A 21,156-nucleotide genomic window follows, 5' to 3' on the forward strand; every position below is an offset into this window, starting at 1 on the left:
CGTTACCTGAAAGTTGGTCAGGAACAGTCACTGCCGTTAGTGGTTCAGCCGGAACCACCAAACTCACGTTCGAGGGTATTCGTGACTTGATCCTAGGAAAGGATATCAGGAGAAAGAATGCAGGTGAATCATCCAGTACTTTGCTAAGTACTGAGGGAAGAGGTAGAAAGAAAGATAAGAGGGTAAGTAACAGGGGAAGATCAAAATCAAGAGACAGAAAGGGGAGTTCAAAAACAAGAAACGACATAAAGTGTTGGAACTGTAATGAGAATGGTCATTTCAGAAGTCAATGTACAGAACCACCCAGAGACAAGAAAGAAGTGAATGTTGCCTCCTCAACAGCATCAGATTCTGATGATGCATTGATCTGCTGTATTGAGGATATAGTCGAGTCCTGGATTATGGACTCAGGTGCGTCGTTTCATGCTATCTCAAGCTCGAGAAAGATGAAGAATTTCAGACGGGGCAATTTTGGTACTGTAAGTCTTGCTAATAACCAAATCTTGGAAATTACTGGGTTGGGAGATATTGACTTGAAAACAAGTTTTGGAACAATTTGGACATTGAAAGATGTCAGGGTAATTCCAAAATTGAAAAAAAATGTTAATTTCCATTGGGCAATTAGACGACCAGGGTTATGATGTAACATTCGGGGGAGGACAATGGAAGGTCGTCAAGGGTAGCATGGTAATTGCCAAGGGAAAGAAACGGGGTACTTTGTATATGGTTGAGGTTTCTGCAGGTAGTGCTAATGCAGTAACGAGTGGACCGAGTCTATCAAAGTTGTGGCATCAACGACTCGGCCACATGAGTGAGAAGGGCATGAAGATGCTTGTCGCCAGAGGAAAGCTTCCAGATCTTAAAAGGGTTGAATCTGAATTCTGTGAACCATGTGTTTTTAGAAAAAAGAAGAGGGTATCTTTTGTGAAGACAGGGAAAGCACCTAAAGCTCAGAAATTAGAGCTTATCCATTCAGATGTTTTCGGACCAACACGTGTTGAATCCTTGGGAGGCTCGAGATTCTATGTGACTTTCATAGACGACGCCACACGCAAGGTATGGGTTTACTTTCTTAAAAATAAATTTGAAGTATTTGATGTTTTTAAGAAATGGAAAACTGCTGTTGAACTTGAATCTGATCTGAAGGTAAAGTGCTTGAAGTCAGACAATGGAGGGGAGTACATTAGCTCAGAGTTCACTAGCTTTTGTGCTGAGCATGGCATTCGGATGATAAATACAGTTCCAGGTACTCCTCAGCAAAATGGAGTCGCAGAAAGGATGAATAGAACGTTAAATGAAAGAGCAAGATGTATGAGGATAAATGCAAGGCTCCCTAAAATGTTCTGGGCAGACGCTGTTAAAACTGCTGCCTATCTTATCAACCGAGGTCTATCAGTTCCGTTGGGTTACAAAACACCTCAAGAAGAATGGAAGGGGAAAGCGGTTAATTATGAGCACTTAAAGGTTTTTGGGTGCAGTGCATATGACCTAGATCCGAATGCTGACAAGATAGATTCAAAAGCCAAGAAGTATGTTTTCATTGGTTACGGGTCAGACAAGATGGGCTACAAGCTTTGGGACTCGAAAAGCAGAAAAGTAGTCCGCAGCAAACATGCTACATTTAATGAGGCTGAGTTGTACAAAGATGTGATAAATCCAAACTCTAGGGTTCAGAAGCAACAGGTTGAATTCAAAATTGAAAACCAGAGATCTGAACCGATCCCCGAACCGGTTCAGGAACCCGCTACAGAAACTGAAGTCGACACAGTTCCTGAGTTTGAAGCTGGTGGAAATAATGAGTCAGAAGAAACTTCTGACAGTGGGAGTTCAGAGTCTGAAGACGAGGAGATCCCACAACAGCCTGACCAGACTGAAAATTGGGTCAGGAGATCCACCAGAGTTACTAAACAGCCAGAAAGGTATAGTCCCGGTCATTCCAATCCTTCAGTTAACTATATTCTTTTGACAGAAAACGGTGAACCCGAAAGCTACTCTGAAGCAGTCAAGATGAAGGATTCTCGCCAGTGGGAGAATGCTATGAAGGATGAAATGAGCTCTCTAGAAAAGAACAAGACATGGGACTTAGTCAAGCTTCCGCAGGATAAGAGAGCGTTGCAAAATAAATGGGTCTTCAGGGTCAAAGAAGAACATGATGGGTCTAAACGATATAAAGCCCGTTTAGTGGTCAAGGGTTTTCAACAAAAGAGAGGAGTTGATTATGATGAAATCTTCTCTCCCGTGGTGAAAATGACTACCATCAGACTTGTTTTAAGTCTTGTAGCAGCAGAAGATTTACATCTAGAGCAACTAGATGTAAAAACGGCATTTCTACACGGTGATCTTGAAGAAGACATTTATATGATGCAACCTGAAGGGTTTCGGGTTGTGGGGAAAGAAAATTGGGTCTGCAAACTAAAGAAGAGCTTGTATGGTCTGAAACAGGCGCCTAGACAGTGGTACATGAAGTTTGATAATTTCATGGAGAGGTCGGGGTTTAAAAGATGCCAGATGGATCATTGTTGTTATCTGAAGAAATTCAACAACTCTTATATCATATTACTGTTGTATGTTGATGATATGTTGATTGCAGGATCTGATATGAAGGAAATAAGCAAGTTGAAGAAACAGATGTCCCAAGAGTTTGAAATGAAAGACTTGGGTGCAGCAAAACAGATACTGGGAATGAACATCACTAGAAACAAGAAGGCAGGTACTCTAACACTATCCCAGGAAAAATACATAGGGAAAGTGTTAGAAAGGTTCAAGATGAATGATGAAAGAACCAAGCCTAGGAATACTCCATTGGGAAGTCATTTGAAGCTCACCAAAGATCAGTCTCCTAAAACTGAAGAAGAAAGATCGAAGATGACCAAAGTCCCATATGCATCAGCAGTCGGGAGTCTAATGTATGCAATGGTTTGCACTCGACCAGATGTTGCTCATGCCGTTGGGGTTGTTAGTCGGTTTATGTCAGATCCAGGAGAAAAACATTGGGAGGCTGTCAAATGGATACTTAGATACTTGAAGGGTACTCAGAAGATGGGGTTATGTTTCAGAAAAAAGGATGCCATACTCAGAGGTTACACAGATGCTGATCTGGGTGGTTGTAAAGGGACGTTCAAGAGCACTACCGGGTATGTTTTCACAGTGGGAGGGACAGCAGTTAGCTGGATGTCTAGACTTCAGAAAAGTGTGGCTCTGTCAACTACAGAAGCAGAATACATGGCTGTTGCAGAGGCCAGCAAAGAACTAGTTTGGTTGAAGACTTTTCTTGAAGAATTAGGAAAACAACAACCCGACTACTCATTGTACTGTGACAATGAGAGTGCAGTTAAACTTGCAAAGAATCCAGTGTATCACGGAAAGACAAAGCATATAGGGATGAGATATCACTTCGTGAGGGGGTTGATCAGTGAAGGAACAATCAGTCTGAAGAACATCCCAGGTGCTAAAAATCCAGCTGATATGTTTACCAAGTGTGTGGTGCTGGATAAGCTGAAGCTATGCATAGCTTCAGCTGGTCTCCAGGAATAATGTTGAGGAGACAAGGGTAATTAGGATGGTTTGAAGATCAGGAGGGATTTTCATTTACAAAAGTACAGAAGAGATGGTGCATTTCTAGGTCCGAAGACACCAAGTGGGAGATTGTTGGGCGATGTGGTATCCCCGGACCCACATTTAGACAACTGCATATTAAAGGAGTTAGGGAGGTTATTTTTTTAGCCGGCCCTAACCCTATTGGGCCCAATTGGGTTCTAGCTTGTTTAGCAAGGGAGTAGCCCTAATATGCGGTCTATAAATAGTCTCTTGTACTTGTTATTATATATCACCAAAATAATACAACCTAATTACCCCGTGGACGTAGGTTGTACACCGCAACCGAACCACGTAAAATTCTCGTGTTCTTTATCGCTTTGATTTCTTGTTCGTGTGTGCCTTTTGTTCCTAACACAATTCACAGGAGATCGAACGGGTGGTAAAAAGTCTTAGCCAATCCTTGTCTTATTTTCTGGGTATTGAAATTGTAACCAAGGCTTTGATATCCTTCTTTCACAGAAGAAGTACATACTTGAGTTGATTGATCGCGCTGGCCTCTCAAAAGCTAAACCAGTGCCTTCGCCGATCACCACGACTGCCAACCTTGCTCTTGGTGACAGTTCGCCGTTTGCTAATCCGATAAAATATAGTCAGATAGTTGGTGCCCTACAATATGTCACATTGTCTCGTCCGGATCTTTCATTCGCTGTCAATAAAGTGTGCCAATTCATGCATTCTCCCACCGAAAATCACCGGTCGGCAGTTAAACGGATACTTCGATACCTGCAAGGTACGGTCGCTTATGGTCTACTAATCAAACATAACTCTGGGACACTCTTACACGCTTATACAGACTCGGCCTTTAACTCTCTAAGTGCGTTTTCCGACGCTGACTGGGCTGGTTGCCCGGATGACCGTCGATCCACCGGGGGGTATGCTATATATCTCGGATCCAACCTTGTTTCTTGGTCTGCCCGAAAGCAAAGAACTGTCTCTCGGTCATCCACGGAGTCCGAGTACAAGGCCCTAGCTGACACGGTTGCTGAACTTACTTGGCTCCAAACACTCTTGCATGAGCTACGTGTTTCTTCTAAGACGGTACCTACTTTATGGTGTGATAATCTAGGTGCTACATATTTATCAGCAAATCCAGTCTTTCATGCACGCACAAAACATGTAGAGGTGGATTTTCACTTTGTTCGAGAGAAGGTTGCCCAAAGAAAACTCTCGGTTCAGTTTATTTCTACGAATGATCAGATTGCCGATGTCTTCACAAAGCCACTACCCTCACAACGGTTTATCTTCTTACGATCCAAGCTACAGGTCACTTCCCGGCCTTAGCTTGCGGGGGCATATTAGATATTCTATGTATTACTAAATATTAGAGGGTGTAAAGTGTATTTGTTTTTCCTATTTATAGTCTTTGTAACCTTCCTATTCAATATACAATACAATACAATCGTTTACCCTTCTGACTACCAAGTCTATCTATTATATGTCTGCAACAGAAGTATCAAGACAGTTACAAACAAACATAGGAACACACACCAATCAGTCATAGTTTGATATGAAACTTGTATAATATTTGAGAGAAAAAACAACCTTGAGGCCTACTGAGAAATATGTACCCTGCTTGATGTCAGTATAACTACAAACAACTGGAAGAAGCGTCGACAAAACAACTGTGAGATCCTGAAAATTCAACAAATTACCATCAGGAATATCTCTACAATCACAAAAGCCAAAAAATAAATTAAATGCTTAATATAAAAACATCAGAAAGATGTAGTCTAACAGACCTCAAAATAAAGCAGAGTAGAACCCTTTTCAGAGAGTAAAGATGCGTTCAGTAGATTGTGAAGACTACATGTAGCCAAAAAAGCAGTATTATGGTCTCTTTTATACCTGCATAACATAGAAGAAAATATGTAATTATCATCGATATCCCAATGTTCAGCACTTAAACCATGCAAGAAAACATATAATTGTGAAGCAAAACAAATGATCTTTGTATCTTACAGTTCCAATATGGTTGGAACAAATTTCGGTAAAACAGCCTTCAACAAGGTTCTTGTGACAAGACCAACCAATTGACCCAACGCCTCAACAGCAGATGTCCGAACCTGATGTATAAGTTATATTAGCTTAAAAAGTAGAAAAATACCGAAGTATGTAAACTAATTCCAGTTTAGCGCTGATGATATCAGAAAACCATAGTCATCAGTGTTGAGTTACAAATTATGGATTTGTATATCAGTTTCCATTGTAGTTCAAACAGTAACTTTGCAATAAAAGTATAGTTTCATGGCAGCAAACCTTGAGATCACGTGAAGTTGCCCAATTTTGCAATAATAGCTCAAAGGCAGAGTTTAGAAATGACCTGCACTTAAGCATGTCAGTTTCAGGAAGAAAAAAAAGCATGTGTAGATATCATAGAATAAGAATCTTCTGACAAGCAAATTGATTTCTCACGTGACATCACTATCAAGAATAGATGAAAGAGGGAACTCCACACTGTATTGCCAACAGGCTTGACACCAACACTTAAATGCTAGAAAAATGAAAGAAAAACAAACCCATTTGATAGATTAGAAGAATATGTATGCACATGGCAAAACATTTAAAATGAGGTTCTTCCAACATACCATTTGCAAATATTGGTCGATGTTGATCTCTAACATTCCCAAGAATGGGAAGAACTCGGGAAAGCACACCTTTAAGTCTTGGGGTAAACTGAAGAGCTTCAATCAAATGTTCATTTCACCAAAAGATATTCAGTTTCAGCCGTTATGTTTTTATCAACCAAAAACAAAATAAAAAATCTTCTATCGTCTCCAATGCGAGTGAATCAGAGAGTTAGAGAACTAACCATCAGAAATGGCAAAGTCTGCAAGTATTTGGACCATTGCTGGTAGAGCTGAATTCTGTGCAGATATGTGAAGAAACAATTCTTCCATCATCTGTAATGAGAGTGAGTTAAAAGGCTGAAAAGTTAAACATATGAACAGATAATGAAATTCGTTTTGTTTGTCTGTAGCCTGTTTAGCAAGCAGAACAGGTTTCAGTTCCAATTTTCATTTGTTCTTTCATTAAAAGAGGTTTGATGTTGGAGATAATATTGTTATCTACTCTATCAGTCATTTGATTTTAAAATAAGATTTTCAGCTGCATGTTTGATTTGCACATCTGAAGTTTACAGTTTAAGGTTGTATTGTTAGATTAAATCCATATTATTATCCACTAGTCATGCATTTGTCTATTATAAAACTTAGGGTACTTAAAAGGCATCGGTACGTTGAACCCTGTTTAAACTTGCCCAAGGACTCTAAGCAAAAGCACACTACAACAACCTATGAAAAATGTTTAACTGGGCAAATAATTTCCATAGTATTTTTTTGCAAGAAACACAACCAGATAAAGACACAAATTGAACTCATAAGTCATAAAGGCATTCATTTCCCCAAAATCAGAGCCATTTCAACTCAGCTCTACCCAAAAAAGTGTGTTTACTTACAAACTCTACATTGTTCATCTCATATATGTCACCTAGACGTACACAAAATCGGGTATTATTTAAACCCGGAACCGAGTAGGAACCGGTTACGGGTATGGTCAACAAAAGTCAAACCAGGTTCGGGTAGAAACCGGTTCCGGGTATAGTCGGGTATTTGACCGTGTTTTGACCGGTTAATCCGGTTTTTTTCGGGTTTTGACCAGGTATTTCCGGTTCCGGGTATGGTTTCGGGGAGAAATCCTATACCTGGTCCTACCCGCGGGTCAGGTATGGGTAGGAACCGGTTCCGGGTCGGGTCCGGACCAGGTATTTTTGTGCACCTCTAATGTCACCCACCACTTATTAAGGTTCAACCTTATCACCGAACTACAAGACTATAAGCACTTACCAGATCAGGCAAATGAGAACCAATTGCAACAAGTAGAGAAGAAGCAGCTCTTTGCCAATCAGCTTTTATTTCCTACAAAACATATTAAAAGATAAACCTATATACCCAAATCTATTAGATCAAAAACTAGATGATAACATAACAGATCAAAACTTGGCTCAATCCAACTGAGACAACTTCCTAACTCATTCAAAAGATCCAAGCTGGGAGCGAACAGTTCGTAAACCGTTCGGCAGGAACAGGAACTTTGTTTATGTTTGTATGCTTAATTAATGAACGAACATGAACAAGAAATTTCGTTCGATTAGTTAAACAAACGAACATGAACAGAGCCTCTGTTCATTCGATTGTGTTCGTGAACGTTCTGTAATGTGTTCATGAACATTCATTCATGTTTGTTGGTACATGTTGTTCATAAAAGTTTTTTGTATATTCACTTATTTATCTAAACATTTTGTATTCTTTAATTTATTACCTCTAATCTAACATAAAAAGTAAACCATATTCTCACATTGTTTTTGCATTGCTCCCATTTTCTTACTTATTATTCACATTGATGAATACATCGACCTCAATCTCTAGGCTCCGCCGACTTTATTTGTGTTCGTTTGTGTTTGTAAACACGTTCGTTTCCTTTATGAACGAACACGAACATAAAATCTCGTTCAGTAAGTGTTCATGAACACATTATTTCCTTATCAAACGAACATGAACAATGCCTTGTTCGTGTTCGTTCGGTTCGTTTGCAACCCTACTCAAACCCACATAAACCACTAGAAACTAAGCCTTGTATATCTATAATTCAAATCTACATATGAACTTTGTAGATAATAAGCATTATGTTTCTATATAACCTTCGATGAAATGATCTCAGCAGTAGCAAGTTTGGCAAGTTTGTCCATATAAACAGTGTCCACTTCCGAGTCCTCTAGGGCACTAACCGCAATAGACATTACTTGAAATACACCAGCAATATTCCCAAACCTCTGCCAATAACAATAAAAGAAGTTCAAACTGTCTGTTTTATTATTACAAGTGTAAGTGTGTAACACTTAGCCTACTCCTTCCTTTCCACAATCAAAACCTCATTCACAAAATTTTATTTATGCTAGGTTCATGAAGGCCTTTTGAGTCTATTTTGGTCTAAATTTACAAGGCAAATAGGGGCGGACCATTTATTTAAGGAAGGCCCGGTTTTGTTTTGTTGGTCCCTATGTTACTTAACCTAATTGTATCTTTATATATATATACATGTCATGTATTGTAATATTTGTACTGAGCAGTGTTGCAATATTAAAGAATCGTAGTTGCAACCACGTAACATTTCTGTGTCCTGTTTATTTGCCTCCGTGTGTGTGATAGTATGATTCCACTGAGTTGTTGCTACATCAATACCTAACAATTAACCTAGTAAATACATCCACTTCCAAATTTTACAAATTAAACTATCATTACTTAACAACTATAGTGTGGTACATAATAATGGAAATATAACTACCCGACGGTCACCACGAGATACTGTTAACCTAATTGTATCTATATATCCAACTCACGTATTGTAATCTTTGTACTGAGCAATAAATAAACCCTAGTTGCAGCCTGTGGACGTAAACCACTTAAACAGCTACAGTGCGGCACATAATAAAGGAAATATAACGACAGTGTGTGCGATAATGTGATTCTGCTTCATTGTTGCTTGATACCTAACATCTGGCCTAGTGTATACATCCACTTCCAAAGTTTAACTTAAACATATCATTACTCAACTACAATAGTGTAACACATAATAAACGACATATAACTACCCAGCGGCTTCCACAAGAAACCGTGTACCTAATTGTACCTCTATATATCCAAGTCATGTATTGTATTCTTTGTGCTAAGCAATAATAAAGAAACCTTTGCTTTTGTGTGTGTGCGTGATAGTGTGATTCCGCTGTGTTGTTGCTCTGATCGATACCTAACAATTAACCTAGTGTATACATCCACTTTCAAATTTCACTAACCTAATCGTATCTCCATATATATCCAAGTAATGTCATGTATTGTAATCTTTGCACTGAACAATAATAAATAAACCCTACGTAACCACGTAAAATTCCCGTGCCATGTTTATTTGCTTTTGTGTGTGCGCGTGGATCGATACCTAACAATTAACCTAATAAGTATACATCCACTTTCAAATTTCATCATCATCATCATCGTACTCAGTATATCCCACCAATAGCAAAGCTATAGTAGGGTCTGAGGAGGGTAAGATGTAGACAGCCTTACCTCTACCCCATAAGGATAGAGAGGCTGCTTCCGGTGAGACCCCCGGCTCGATAGTAGTTTTGCATCAAGCCTTGGACATAAGGCACATAGCACTCAATCATCGGGACACCGGCTGATCGGTGCATGTACCCTTGTCTTTCGGCTATCAACGCCACTACATGATGCCTGATTAACCGTCCGTCACTTTTAACGTTATTTTCACGAGATTAGTAAAATAACGTCAAAATTAGTGCAATTTCACTTTTGCCCACCCGAGGGTTCACACATATATACATCATATGTGCGCACCGCAAGCAGGGCTAATTGTATCTCTATATACATTCAAATAATGTATTATAATCTTTGCACTGAACAATAATAACTAAACCCTAGTTGCAGCATGTGGACGTAAACCACATAAAATTCTCGTTTCCTGTTCATTTGCTTTCGTGTGCGTGATAGTGTGATTCCACAATTAACCTAGTGTATGTATGCATCCACTTCCAAATTCCAAAACTAAACCTATCATCACTCAACAACTAATATAACCTAGTATAACACACAATAACCGAAAAATAACTAACCCGACGGCCACCACGAGACACGGTTAAGCAACAGTCAAGCACCAGAAGTGGATTCCTGCAATAATGTCCATCACAATTTCAACAAATTCAATTTCAATTTTAATTAAGTTTGAAATATGAAGGCTTACAGTGGGGCTAGGGATTTAAGAGAGGTCATGGAGGCTTGTTTAACCATTGGCGATTCATCGGCAAGCGAGGATACCAAAACCTGGATCGCCTCTGAAGGATAACAATAATCAATAATCAATAATAATAATAATAATAATAATAATAATAATAATAATTAGAATTAAGAGAATTATTAATATGAATTGAATTGAAGGAGGAAGTGTACCGGGAGCAGGAATGGAGTTACCGGAACTTGCTGCCATTGTTATTATTATTATTATTATTATTATTATTATTATTATTATTATTATTATTATTATTACTGCATCTAATTATTATTATTAATATTATTAGGTAAAAAAAAAACCGACGAAGAAGAAAGAAGGAGGAGAAGAAATGGATCGTAAAAGTGCAGGGGTGGGTTGTGATGTGATGACAGCGTGTGATGATGCCGTGGTGCGTTTTTGACAGCTGGGCGGTGCCTTCTTCAGTTTTCTTGTTCAATAAATTGAAAAAATTATAACATGGTTCTCTTACGGGTTATCGTGCGTTACACCTTAGAGTTCTACTTTTACGGTGATTTATTGGTTGGTATATAATGTTTATCACAAATAAAATCTTTAATTCATGTCTGCTCAGTGGTGGATTCAGAAAATTTAGTCAGTGGGTGCAAAAAAAGGTTCAACATAGAACTCGTCAATTCAAACTAAAACAAGTCAAACAAAAATGGGTCTGGTCAATTCGAAACGGGTCGAGTAAAAAATTTACATTAAACAAACTACGTATATATAGAAATGCAAACAATAAATTTCATTAAAAATAAACAAAATACATATTACAACTGATCTCTACGTGATTTCATCTTTTAAAAACGGTCAATTACAGTTTCATTTGTAACAATTAAAAGTGTTTCTTTTTCAACACTACAAATTATATAAGCATTCAAAACATCTTTTGGATGGGTCATTAAATTGTTTTTGGATGGGTCACTAATTTTTTTGATGTGTCACTTGAGTCTTTAAACCTAATAAATTACAAATTTATAAAATAAACTATGAACTTGAGTGGGTGCAAACGCTCCTTATGACCAAACACTGGATCCGCCCATGTGTCTGATTGTAACTCTTGATAAGGTAACATATAGGTATGTTTATAACTCTTGATATAGCCACGTATAATTGTCCGTGTGATAAATAAGATTCTTCCAGTACATACCAACCCTCGATAAATGATAATATATCAATGAAACTAACAAAAAAAAAATTCTTACACATAAAATATCATGCATGTTAATCAATTAATATATATAATGTCATTTGAGATCATGTGCTCATGTTTATCCCAAAACATGATTATCTAAAAACCAGATTACCTGAACTTTGATGATATAGTCATCCTTATAATTTTTATAATTTGAAATTGATTGATCATGATAAATTTGGTGTCATTAATATTCTATGTATGACAAATATTTACTTGATTTTATATTTTACAATTAACAATTGTATAATCAAGCAACATATAAAACTGAAAATTAAAATATAATAAAATGTTTTTTTTTCATTTCATATTAATGAGAAAATGACAAAGACATACTAACCTTAAAGTCATGTTCGAATAAAAGTGATTATTCTTAGTTAGTATAATAATAGAAGATTAAAGTTGCATAAAGTGAAGATAGTGATTCTTATTTATGAGAGGTGAAAGTATTTGATAAGAAATGTTTAAATTTTGAATACTAATCCTCTATTATTTGTTAATATTATGGGAGTTGTTGGAATATTTAATTAATCGATATATATATATATATATATATTAAAAACTTATAGAAAAAAAAAAAGCAAAGATTTCGGATTTGTTGGAAGCATGGTAAATAACTTTTAACCGGATTAACTATTTTTTGTAAATTAATGTGAAAAAATATGTTCTGAAGCATTTTGGTCTGAATTATAAAGAAAATATTGAAAATTATATATTGTTTTTTTACTGCTAAAACACTTTATACTACACAAAAAAATCATATAAATAAATGACATATATTTCTCATAGTAAATCGGTATACATATAGATTATAAATATATAATTCAACTTCAATAATTTAATGCTAAACACCAAGATATATAATATGTATTCTCTATGTTTGCAATATTTATATAAAATGTTTGGAGAAAATTAAGAAAATACACATTTTCCTGAGTTTAAATGCATATGAGAAGATTTTAAATCCAAATTCGAAACCAATCTTATATAAAAAAATTATGCACTGTTGCTCGAATCCCATTTTAAAAAACAATTTGTAATTTACCATACAAATCCAAATTCTTCGACAATAATGAACCTTTATTTGCTTTAATTTGCAATTACCTGTGACTTTAAAATTATATTCTAAGAAACTTGTAACGTAAATTTTAATATTTCCTTATCTCACAATTAATGTTAATTAATGAATTGATTAGGATTTACATATAATAAAAACAAACTTGAATTCATATATTGACATGACTTAAAATAATGACCATATATTAAAATAAGAGAAAAATATGTGAGGATAGCTATGAGGATGAAAAGTGACAAAAATATATAGTATTTTATTAGAATAGATAGATAGATCATTATGAAAAACATAAAAAATAAGTATTGAATAGAATCATATAAATAGTTATGTTTATATTGATGATGTATAAATAATACGATGTATAAGTAATACAAAGCTAGTAATGGATAAGAAGTGTTGGTTTTTATTAATTTTAACTATCATTTTTTGTCGATGTCGGTTACAACTAACAAACTGGTTGATAACGATTCCACATTTTATCATATTTGTTCACAACCGTCCGTGATTAATAATTAAAACATCGTTACTCGTTAATTGCCGGTCGCCAGAAAACTCACATATTTTTCTGAAATAATCAACATTTTCGTCCCAAACATCCTTGTAACATTAGATCGAACATTTAGGAATCTTTTTCTAGTAAAACCATCAATTATTGAGGTCGTCGTGACCCTTGAACAATCGTCGAAGGCTGTTGATGGGGCTCAAGTGATGATGGTGGTGAGTCGACTCTTCCGGCAAAAATTTGAGTTTTCTGGCCAGAAACGTTTTTTTGGTGACTCGCAAGTAACAGTGTTAGGATTTTATTAGCTGCATCCGTTGGGAACAAATAAGTTAAAGATGGGACCGTCAGCAGCTAATTCGTTAGCTGTGACCGACATCGGCCAAAATATGATAGTTGGGATTTAATAAAACCAATATACCATCTTTATATATACATTCTATTGACGAGTTAAAATAAGGGTGGACGATTGGTTTGCGGTCGTGTAGAAAGATTCATTCAGAAAGGAATTTCAAGTCAATATTGATGGTTGTCCAACCTGCTATATCGATTAGACCATGATTCCCTTGTTTTTCTTCGCAACCATTTCTTCTTATCAGGTTGTCTAACCTAGAGGTGCACAAAAAACCCGAACCCGGAACCGTACCTGAAAAATATACCCGTAACTGTTTTTTATACCCGGGTTTTTAATACCCGAACCTACCCGTATGGTACAGACAGGGTATGCATTTCAGTACCAAAACATGTAACCGGAACCAGACCCGATCTATACTCGGTAATACCCGAAAACCGGAACCAATACCATACAAGGAATGGTTTTTCCAATACTTGAAACCGTGTTTTTCAAGTACCCGAAATTTCCCAAAAAAAACCTGAAAAATACTTCGAAAAAATGCAATTCCTTAAACAATTCTTTAAAAAATCCAATCTATACTCGAAAAATACTCGGAAAAAAACTTCAAAAAACCCGAAATTATGTTTTTTTCAATACCCGAAAATAAGGTATTCAAATACCCGGTTCTATATCCGATCCGAACTCGATGCATAGGGTATAGTTTTTGGATACAATACCCGAACCCGAACTCGGCCCGGGTATTTGAAAACCCCATTTTGTGCACCTCTAGTCTGACCCGCTATCCCGAAACCACACATGCCACCTCATCAAATCTACATATCCCAATCCCTTCTTTCCTTCCACTTCCTCTACCCTAACTAACATAAATCTCGAATTTGGGAAAAATACGCAGTGAACATGCTTTAAAACCAAATGCAAAGAAAAGTCACATTTTGGTCATCAACTACTAAAGGGTTAAACTCTTGTTTTTTTTTTCTTGAAAAGAGCCTTAAGATTATAACAGAATTCATGAATTTGGTGGCTGGTTTTGCTCCACGTGTTGTATTCATAAAATTTTGTTTATTAACATTGAAATACAAAATTTATTCTTGAAAACATTTTGAGTTAATTAAAAACAAACAGTGTCATACTTTAGAATTATAAGTTTTAAAAGTTACACGTTTGGGTTATGTAGTTATTATTTTGTAACAAATTTGGGTGTAATCTCGTGTTTATTGGTTCTTCTCATGTTTGTTCGGTTGGGTTCCTAGTTACTTGCTAGGAATCCTGTGTTATCGTTTTAATATATTCGGCCTTTAAAAAAAATAACAAAAACAAATATGCGTGTAGCACTAATTGTCGTTAGTATTTTGTGTTCCTAACATTTGTACGTATTTTTAGTAGCAGATTCTCGGAGTTTTAATTTTGTGATAAACAATTTCACATCTAATCAATCTCTTCAAGTGTTGCATTTAAAGTTCAAATTCAGACTTGATGATGATGAGTTTAACCTCAAGCTGGGAAGCTTAACCCCATTTTAGTTTGATGAATGGCTTTTATTATAAGGGTGTATTTACATTTTAACAAAAGTAATAATAATAATAATAATAATAATAATAATAATAATAATAATAATAATAAATCTTTTAAAAAAAATTAAAAATTTGTAAATAAAAAAAAAATAAAAAAAACCATTTTAGAAGATAGTGTACATCCAAAACAAATCTTGGTCAACGCAATAAAATTTACAGATTAACATAAACAAATAAGGTAACCAAAGATTATGTGTGTATTCAACTTGCAAATACTCAATACAGATTGTTAAAACCTAGGTGCTCAAACGCGTGTAACATGTGCAGAACTTTACATACTACATATAATCCTGTATATGTTCATGGTAAGTCAGATAAGAAGCGTTTATTCCTATTCTCAACTCAACGATAAACAGAAATCCAACACTAAAAATGCATCAAAAAGGAATGATGGCAGCTTTTCAAAATGAGGATAACGAGTTAAAAGGAGATCCGACTGGCGCAGCAAGTCCAAGAGAACGCATTATTTTAAACCTGCAAACTTTCCTTGAAGTATGTAACGGGCGGCTCACCTCCTGTATTTATGTTAATTGTTAAAAAAAAGGGTCTTGATTTATAATTAAAGATAACATGGTTGGGTTGGGTAAAAGATTTTAAAAAAATGTAAATTTATTGTGCGGGTCCGGTTGGATTGACACGAAACACTTTTTGTACAAAGTTTTAAACTTTATAAATAATAAGTTTGTTAATCATCAATTGTGATTAAAACTTAAAAATAGTTATACCATTTCAATAGTAATGTGGTTCTTTATACAAAATCATTTAGGAGGTTTAATGCGTTTAAAATACACTTCTAGGTGACTTTAACCTGTTTGACTCGTTTGACCTTTTAGAGATAAAATATAACATGAGTTGACCCGTTAAGTACTAAAGTAAATAGGCCGAAATTGCCACCTCTATATATATATTATTAAAGAAATGAGAAGAAAAAAAGTATATATATTGGTGCATTGCAATAACTCACATCAAAATGAACTTTGGGTTTCCGTTCGCGTTTGCTCCTCGCTCTGCTTGAACCTGATGAGTTATCCCTTTCTGAATAAGGACAAAATAAGTGTAAGATGTCTGAAAAACAATAATAAAACTTTATCAAATTAATGAAAGTAATAATATCATCTCTTCTCTTAGCAATGTTTTTGGTTTGCGACTTAGCGTTACGCATTTTCCCATTGTCACGTCAACGACAATCACTTATTAACTAGATTACTAGAAGCATGTTGAAACTGTTGACGCTCTGAGAGCAAGATCCTTTGTTGTATCATCATCGGCGGACAAATTCATAAAATTTAAAGCATGTTGAAACTATATAGTTTTTCAAGGGAAAGAAGGGGGATTGATACATAAATAAAGAAAAACATCAACGAATACTATATCATAGAGTAAAATAATCTGGTCCCTATGGTTTGGAGCAAATTACGTGTTTGGTCTCTACGCGTTAAATTTTACAGATTTAGTATCTACAAGCACTGATTGCTTTTAATGGTCCCTTGTCGGATGAGATTGTTATTTTAACTTTCAAAAACTAAAAAGAAAACCCTTGACTATTTTACTTTTTTTTTCAAATCACAGTTAACAAATTAACACCTCTTGTTTGTTAAACAATGCTCATTAGAGCCAATCCATAGGGACCATCCATGTAATTTACTCTATATATTTATATACTAATCCTAATAAATTTCTTTTTGAGGAAAACTAATATGCTCCATCATATTACCTCCTTTCTCTCAAAAGCATGCGACATAAGTTTTGCTTTAATGATTTAAAATTTTAAATTTTTAACCTCTACATTTTTGTGATTAAATAAACGAGAACATACCGTGTGATTGGTCATGGTGAGTTAAAACATCAGCTCCTTCAGAAGAACCAAACAAATCCTTACATGGTGTATCTTGTTCCTTATATAGCAATGCCTGCATTTACAACAAATTCCAACAAAACTGAATAAATTTATAAAAAATAAAATATAAAAAAATTCAGAGAATTGAGAAGAGATGAAACTAAATTAAAATATTTATTCCGATGTAAATATATATCTTATTACCTGTTCTAAAGCATTTTGAAACTCTTTAGCCTGGTTACACCTCCTGTCTTCAAAAAGCTACACGTACATAAAGAAATTTTTAACCGCATGATGAACTAATTAAAAGGATTGCATATTTGTATATAAAGAATGAAATAGTTACAGGAAAACATTTATGTAATGGAATTTATACTCACTTCCTCAAATGGTGAAAGGTCTACAGCAGGATCAACCCAGACACTGAAAAATGAGAAGAAAAATTCAGGTCATATGATTAAACAGGACATGGAATCATAAAACAATCTTTATACATCCAAAATAAACAAATAATAGAATATTAAGTATTCATTACCTGCCTTGCTTACCAAAGTGCCGCACTAAAACAGACGGGCCTGGATTTGATACCTCTCCCAAAATCTGGAGACAAGAAACACCTCAGTTATCATCAATATCACAAGCAAAAGTTTCTCTCCACACACACAAATTGTTGCGTGTATGTGTACGTAAAATGTATGTTTGTATCTAGAAATGGGACAATTATAACTTTTCAAGATATTAACATTCATAGAGAAATAACATCACATATAGATTTCAGCAATTTATGTGGTCACCAAGATCAAGTTTGGTTAATATTTGTAACTAGATAATCAACCATTCAATCCAAATCATACATAAATTAACACAAATGCTTAACATATCAAACCACATGATTTTTTTCTGTGCCCTGGTTAACCGAACCATTCATATTTTCATATATACATAGCTTTTATTATACCTCTATTTCATGTATTTCACGTTTATGCCTCGATAATCTATATCATGTATTTATTCCTCCATATCATTTATTTCTAAGCAAAAATTTTAGCCCAAGCTTGGCTTTGGTTATTAGCTAAAATCAACCAAACCGAACCGAAAACCGACAAACTAACCAAAGTGCTTAACCGAAAACCGACTGGTCAATAAAATAGATTACCCGATAACTTCGGTTACGGTTGAGGCTAATAATCTAACAGGTCACAACCCTAAATTTTGCTATAGGCCTTTATTGTACACAAGAGATGGCAATTCAATTTGATAATATAAACAGCAACATGTTCAATCACACATAAAAGCTTAAAACATCAACACATTTTTTTAAATCACAGAAATAAAACCCTAATCAAACAAACATGTACACAATTTAAGCAATCATTCAATCCAAATCACACATTAATCAACACAAATGTTTCATAAACCAAACCACATATATATAGGGGTGAGTTAACGAAAAATAATCGCTTAATGCGTTCAAGGTTAAAAAACATATACGTTCAAGCCAAATTCCAAAACCTAAAACGTTCTAGGTTAAAACCTAAAACGTTCAGGCTTAAAACCTGATACATTCAAGGTTAAAACCCATCACTCGAAGTCAAAAATTGATCGACTGAAGCTTCAAATTGATGATTAATTGAATCCATTTCAAAGATTAACTGATCAATTGGCTTCAATTTCTATTTCAATTCTTATCAAAAGCTAAAACAAATTAGTGAACAACAAAAAGCGATGGTGTCTCGTGACGGTGGATGGTGGTTTCAATGGTGGACGGTGACGGTGACGATGGATGGAATCGTTAGCATGTTTTTTTGAAATCAACAATCTAGGTAGTCGCATACATAATGTATGATAAGGGATTATTGTATTGGATTATTTATCTGTATAATATATTATGGTACATTGTTTATCACAATTTAGCTAAAAAATTATGCTTTATATAAAAGAAGTATAATCATCAACAGAGAAATAAACAAACCCTAAGTCAAACAAACATGTAAAATACACAAATTAGCACAAATTAACCAACCATTCAATCCAAATCACACACAAATGCATCACAAATCAAACCATAAGTCACCAATTCCATCAAACACATTCAAATTAAACGATCTAAACAATAATAATAATAATAATACCTTTGAATGAGCAAATAGGAAGATAGAAGACAGTACGTGGTTTGGATACAGAAGGTGTTCTAGGAAGCTGAAAGCAGTTGGGTATATGATCAATAATATGATTAGGTTTTATTATGGTCTTCTTCTTCTTCTTCTTCTTCTTTCTGTAATACACCTGCTTCACCTCAACTGTCATTTGCAATATAATGAATGAAACCAAACCTATGAATGAATATTATTATTATTGATTGATTGTGTTTAATGGGTGGGTCGGGTCACATTGGATGGATGGATCGTTCATACGAGTAGTCTTATTCTTTCTCCCGCAAAGATTCTGCACCAATTTGTATTTCTATTTGCCGAATTTGTAATCTTCATAGAGCCCAAAATTGCTCATATTTTTTTTACTTATTATTATCACTAACCGAAACCGAACCAAAAACTAATAAAACTAAATCTAAATTAACCGAAAGTGGAAGTGGAATTAACTATCAATTGTTTTATCTTTTTGTAGCTCTGTTAACCAAAATCCACAATTCCACATTGTCATATATTTTGTAGCTATTGTGCATTTATTTCTTCTATTTATACTAAAACTAATTGAATTAACCGATGACTTTGATTATGGTTTCGGTTTTGAATAATAACCGAGCCTTGCATACTCATATTCGTAATTATGGAAAAAACTTTGAACTTGAGTATTTTTTTTATTATAAAAAGATAACAATAAATAAAAAATTAAAAATAATTGTTATTATTCCTCTGCATATAATTATAGAAATCATTAAAAACAAAAAAAAAATGGTAACTAAAGGAAATGTTGACTCGGTTAGACAATTACTACTCATGTGTACCGCCGATAGGGACAGGGTATTGAACCGATTGTACAGTCAGTATTAACTTTTTGAAAGTTTCGGGATAGGTACAGTGTCATTATTTTACTTAATTTTTATCTTTGGTATCAATACCATACTGAATATTTTCGGTGCCCGTGCCAATTTTGGGATACTGGGTACCACTACTTTCGCCTTTCGGTACTGATACCGAGCTTATTCCTAATCACATGTCCCCATCATCTTTTTTCTTGAAATGAATAATTAATTTATTAAAATTAAATATCACTTTAATTATACTGTGTGAGTGAAACCATTACACGTCTTTTTTATAGGATGTTTTCAAACGTAGTAATGCGACAAAGCATTTTTCACTTTTTGTATGTAATCACTAATCACTACCGATGACCTAATGACTAATAGCTCTAACTTTTACATCAAAGAGAATTTCACCATATAACTCCATATTATTAATCTTGTTTATTGCAAGTTTAAATTTGCGAGACAGTTTGGGTAAACTTAAAGGTTTGTATTTGTTATGGTGAATAAACAAGACCACACGTACTAAAAACCGAGAAACATATCAGAAAATTAAAAAAGATTGCTCTGTAAAATGTAAATTAGAGGTGCATAAAACGAGTATTTTAGGAACGGAAACCATGTATAAACCAACTTCCGGATATGTTCAACAAAAGTCAAAACCAGGTATAATAGAAACCATGTATAAACCAACTTCCGGATATGTTCAACAAAAAGTCAAAACCAGGTATAGTAGAAACCATATCCGGGAGTAGGGTTTTTGAGTGGGTTTTCTGTTATTTTTTTCTAGTTTTAGGTAGGGTCAGATCAGGTTTTGACCGGATATTCCGGTTTCGGTTTTGGCGGGCGCGGGTCAGTTCAGGTTCCGAGTATGGGTACAGGAAGAAATACATTACCGGATCGTACCCGCAAGTCGGGTACAAGTAGGAACCGATTTCGGGATAGAAATTTAAGTGATAGCTTGGATTCATAAGCTCATCTTTAACAGTCACATAATGCTTTGTAAGATATGAGCAAAGAAAGGTTTAAGGGCTGGCAATTGGGTACCTGCTAAAGACACGATAAGACCTGTTAATCAAAAAAGTGTGGTATGTGAATTTTTTATTTTCTTAAATAATTGAAATTAGTAGGCTAGACTCCCTCATCATCCTTTATTGGTACACAAACATAAAACTGTCTTATAGTCATGACA

At 35.0% G+C, this 21,156-nt stretch overlaps 1 protein-coding gene and 1 long non-coding RNA gene across 3 annotated transcripts in view; both read right to left on the reverse strand.

Moving 5' to 3' along the window:
* The window catches only part of LOC143618942 (protein SHOOT GRAVITROPISM 6-like), a 29,751-nt gene extending 19,072 nt beyond the window's left edge, over positions 1-10,679 (reverse strand). Inside the window, exons 1-12 of one of the 2 annotated variants that reach the window (XM_077090992.1) lie at positions 10,611-10,679; positions 10,405-10,495; positions 10,277-10,331; positions 8,294-8,425; positions 7,440-7,511; positions 6,407-6,497; positions 6,183-6,278; positions 6,010-6,088; positions 5,854-5,917; positions 5,557-5,660; positions 5,337-5,442; positions 5,140-5,229 (exon numbers count right to left, since the gene is read on the reverse strand). In XM_077090992.1, the coding sequence (XP_076947107.1) occupies positions 5,140-5,229; positions 5,337-5,442; positions 5,557-5,660; positions 5,854-5,917; positions 6,010-6,088; positions 6,183-6,278; positions 6,407-6,497; positions 7,440-7,511; positions 8,294-8,425; positions 10,277-10,331; positions 10,405-10,495; positions 10,611-10,647 (1,017 nt within the window). In that variant the 5' untranslated portion in view covers positions 10,648-10,679. Of the gene's footprint in view, positions 1-5,139; positions 5,230-5,336; positions 5,443-5,556; positions 5,661-5,853; positions 5,918-5,990; positions 6,089-6,182; positions 6,279-6,406; positions 6,498-7,439; positions 7,512-8,293; positions 8,426-10,276; positions 10,332-10,404; positions 10,496-10,610 lie in introns of those variants that run through there. The other variant, XM_077090993.1, reaches the window with a different exon arrangement.
* A 4,599-nt stretch (positions 10,680-15,278) lies between these two features.
* LOC143618868 (uncharacterized) lies at positions 15,279-17,631 on the reverse strand. Its single transcript, XR_013151095.1, has 6 exons — positions 17,517-17,631; positions 17,362-17,404; positions 17,186-17,242; positions 16,961-17,054; positions 16,109-16,179; positions 15,279-15,659 (listed from the first exon to the last, which is right to left on the reverse strand). It is a non-coding gene; the product is annotated as an uncharacterized LOC143618868 (long non-coding RNA).
* Between the last annotated feature and the right edge of the window lie 3,525 nt (positions 17,632-21,156).

The sequence above is a fragment of the Bidens hawaiensis genome, unplaced genomic scaffold (assembly GCF_021521415.1).
Source record: "Bidens hawaiensis isolate Kalapana, Puna unplaced genomic scaffold, B.hawaiensis_p1.1 tig00002343_1, whole genome shotgun sequence".
NCBI classification, from domain to species: Eukaryota; Viridiplantae; Streptophyta; class Magnoliopsida; order Asterales; family Asteraceae; genus Bidens; species Bidens hawaiensis.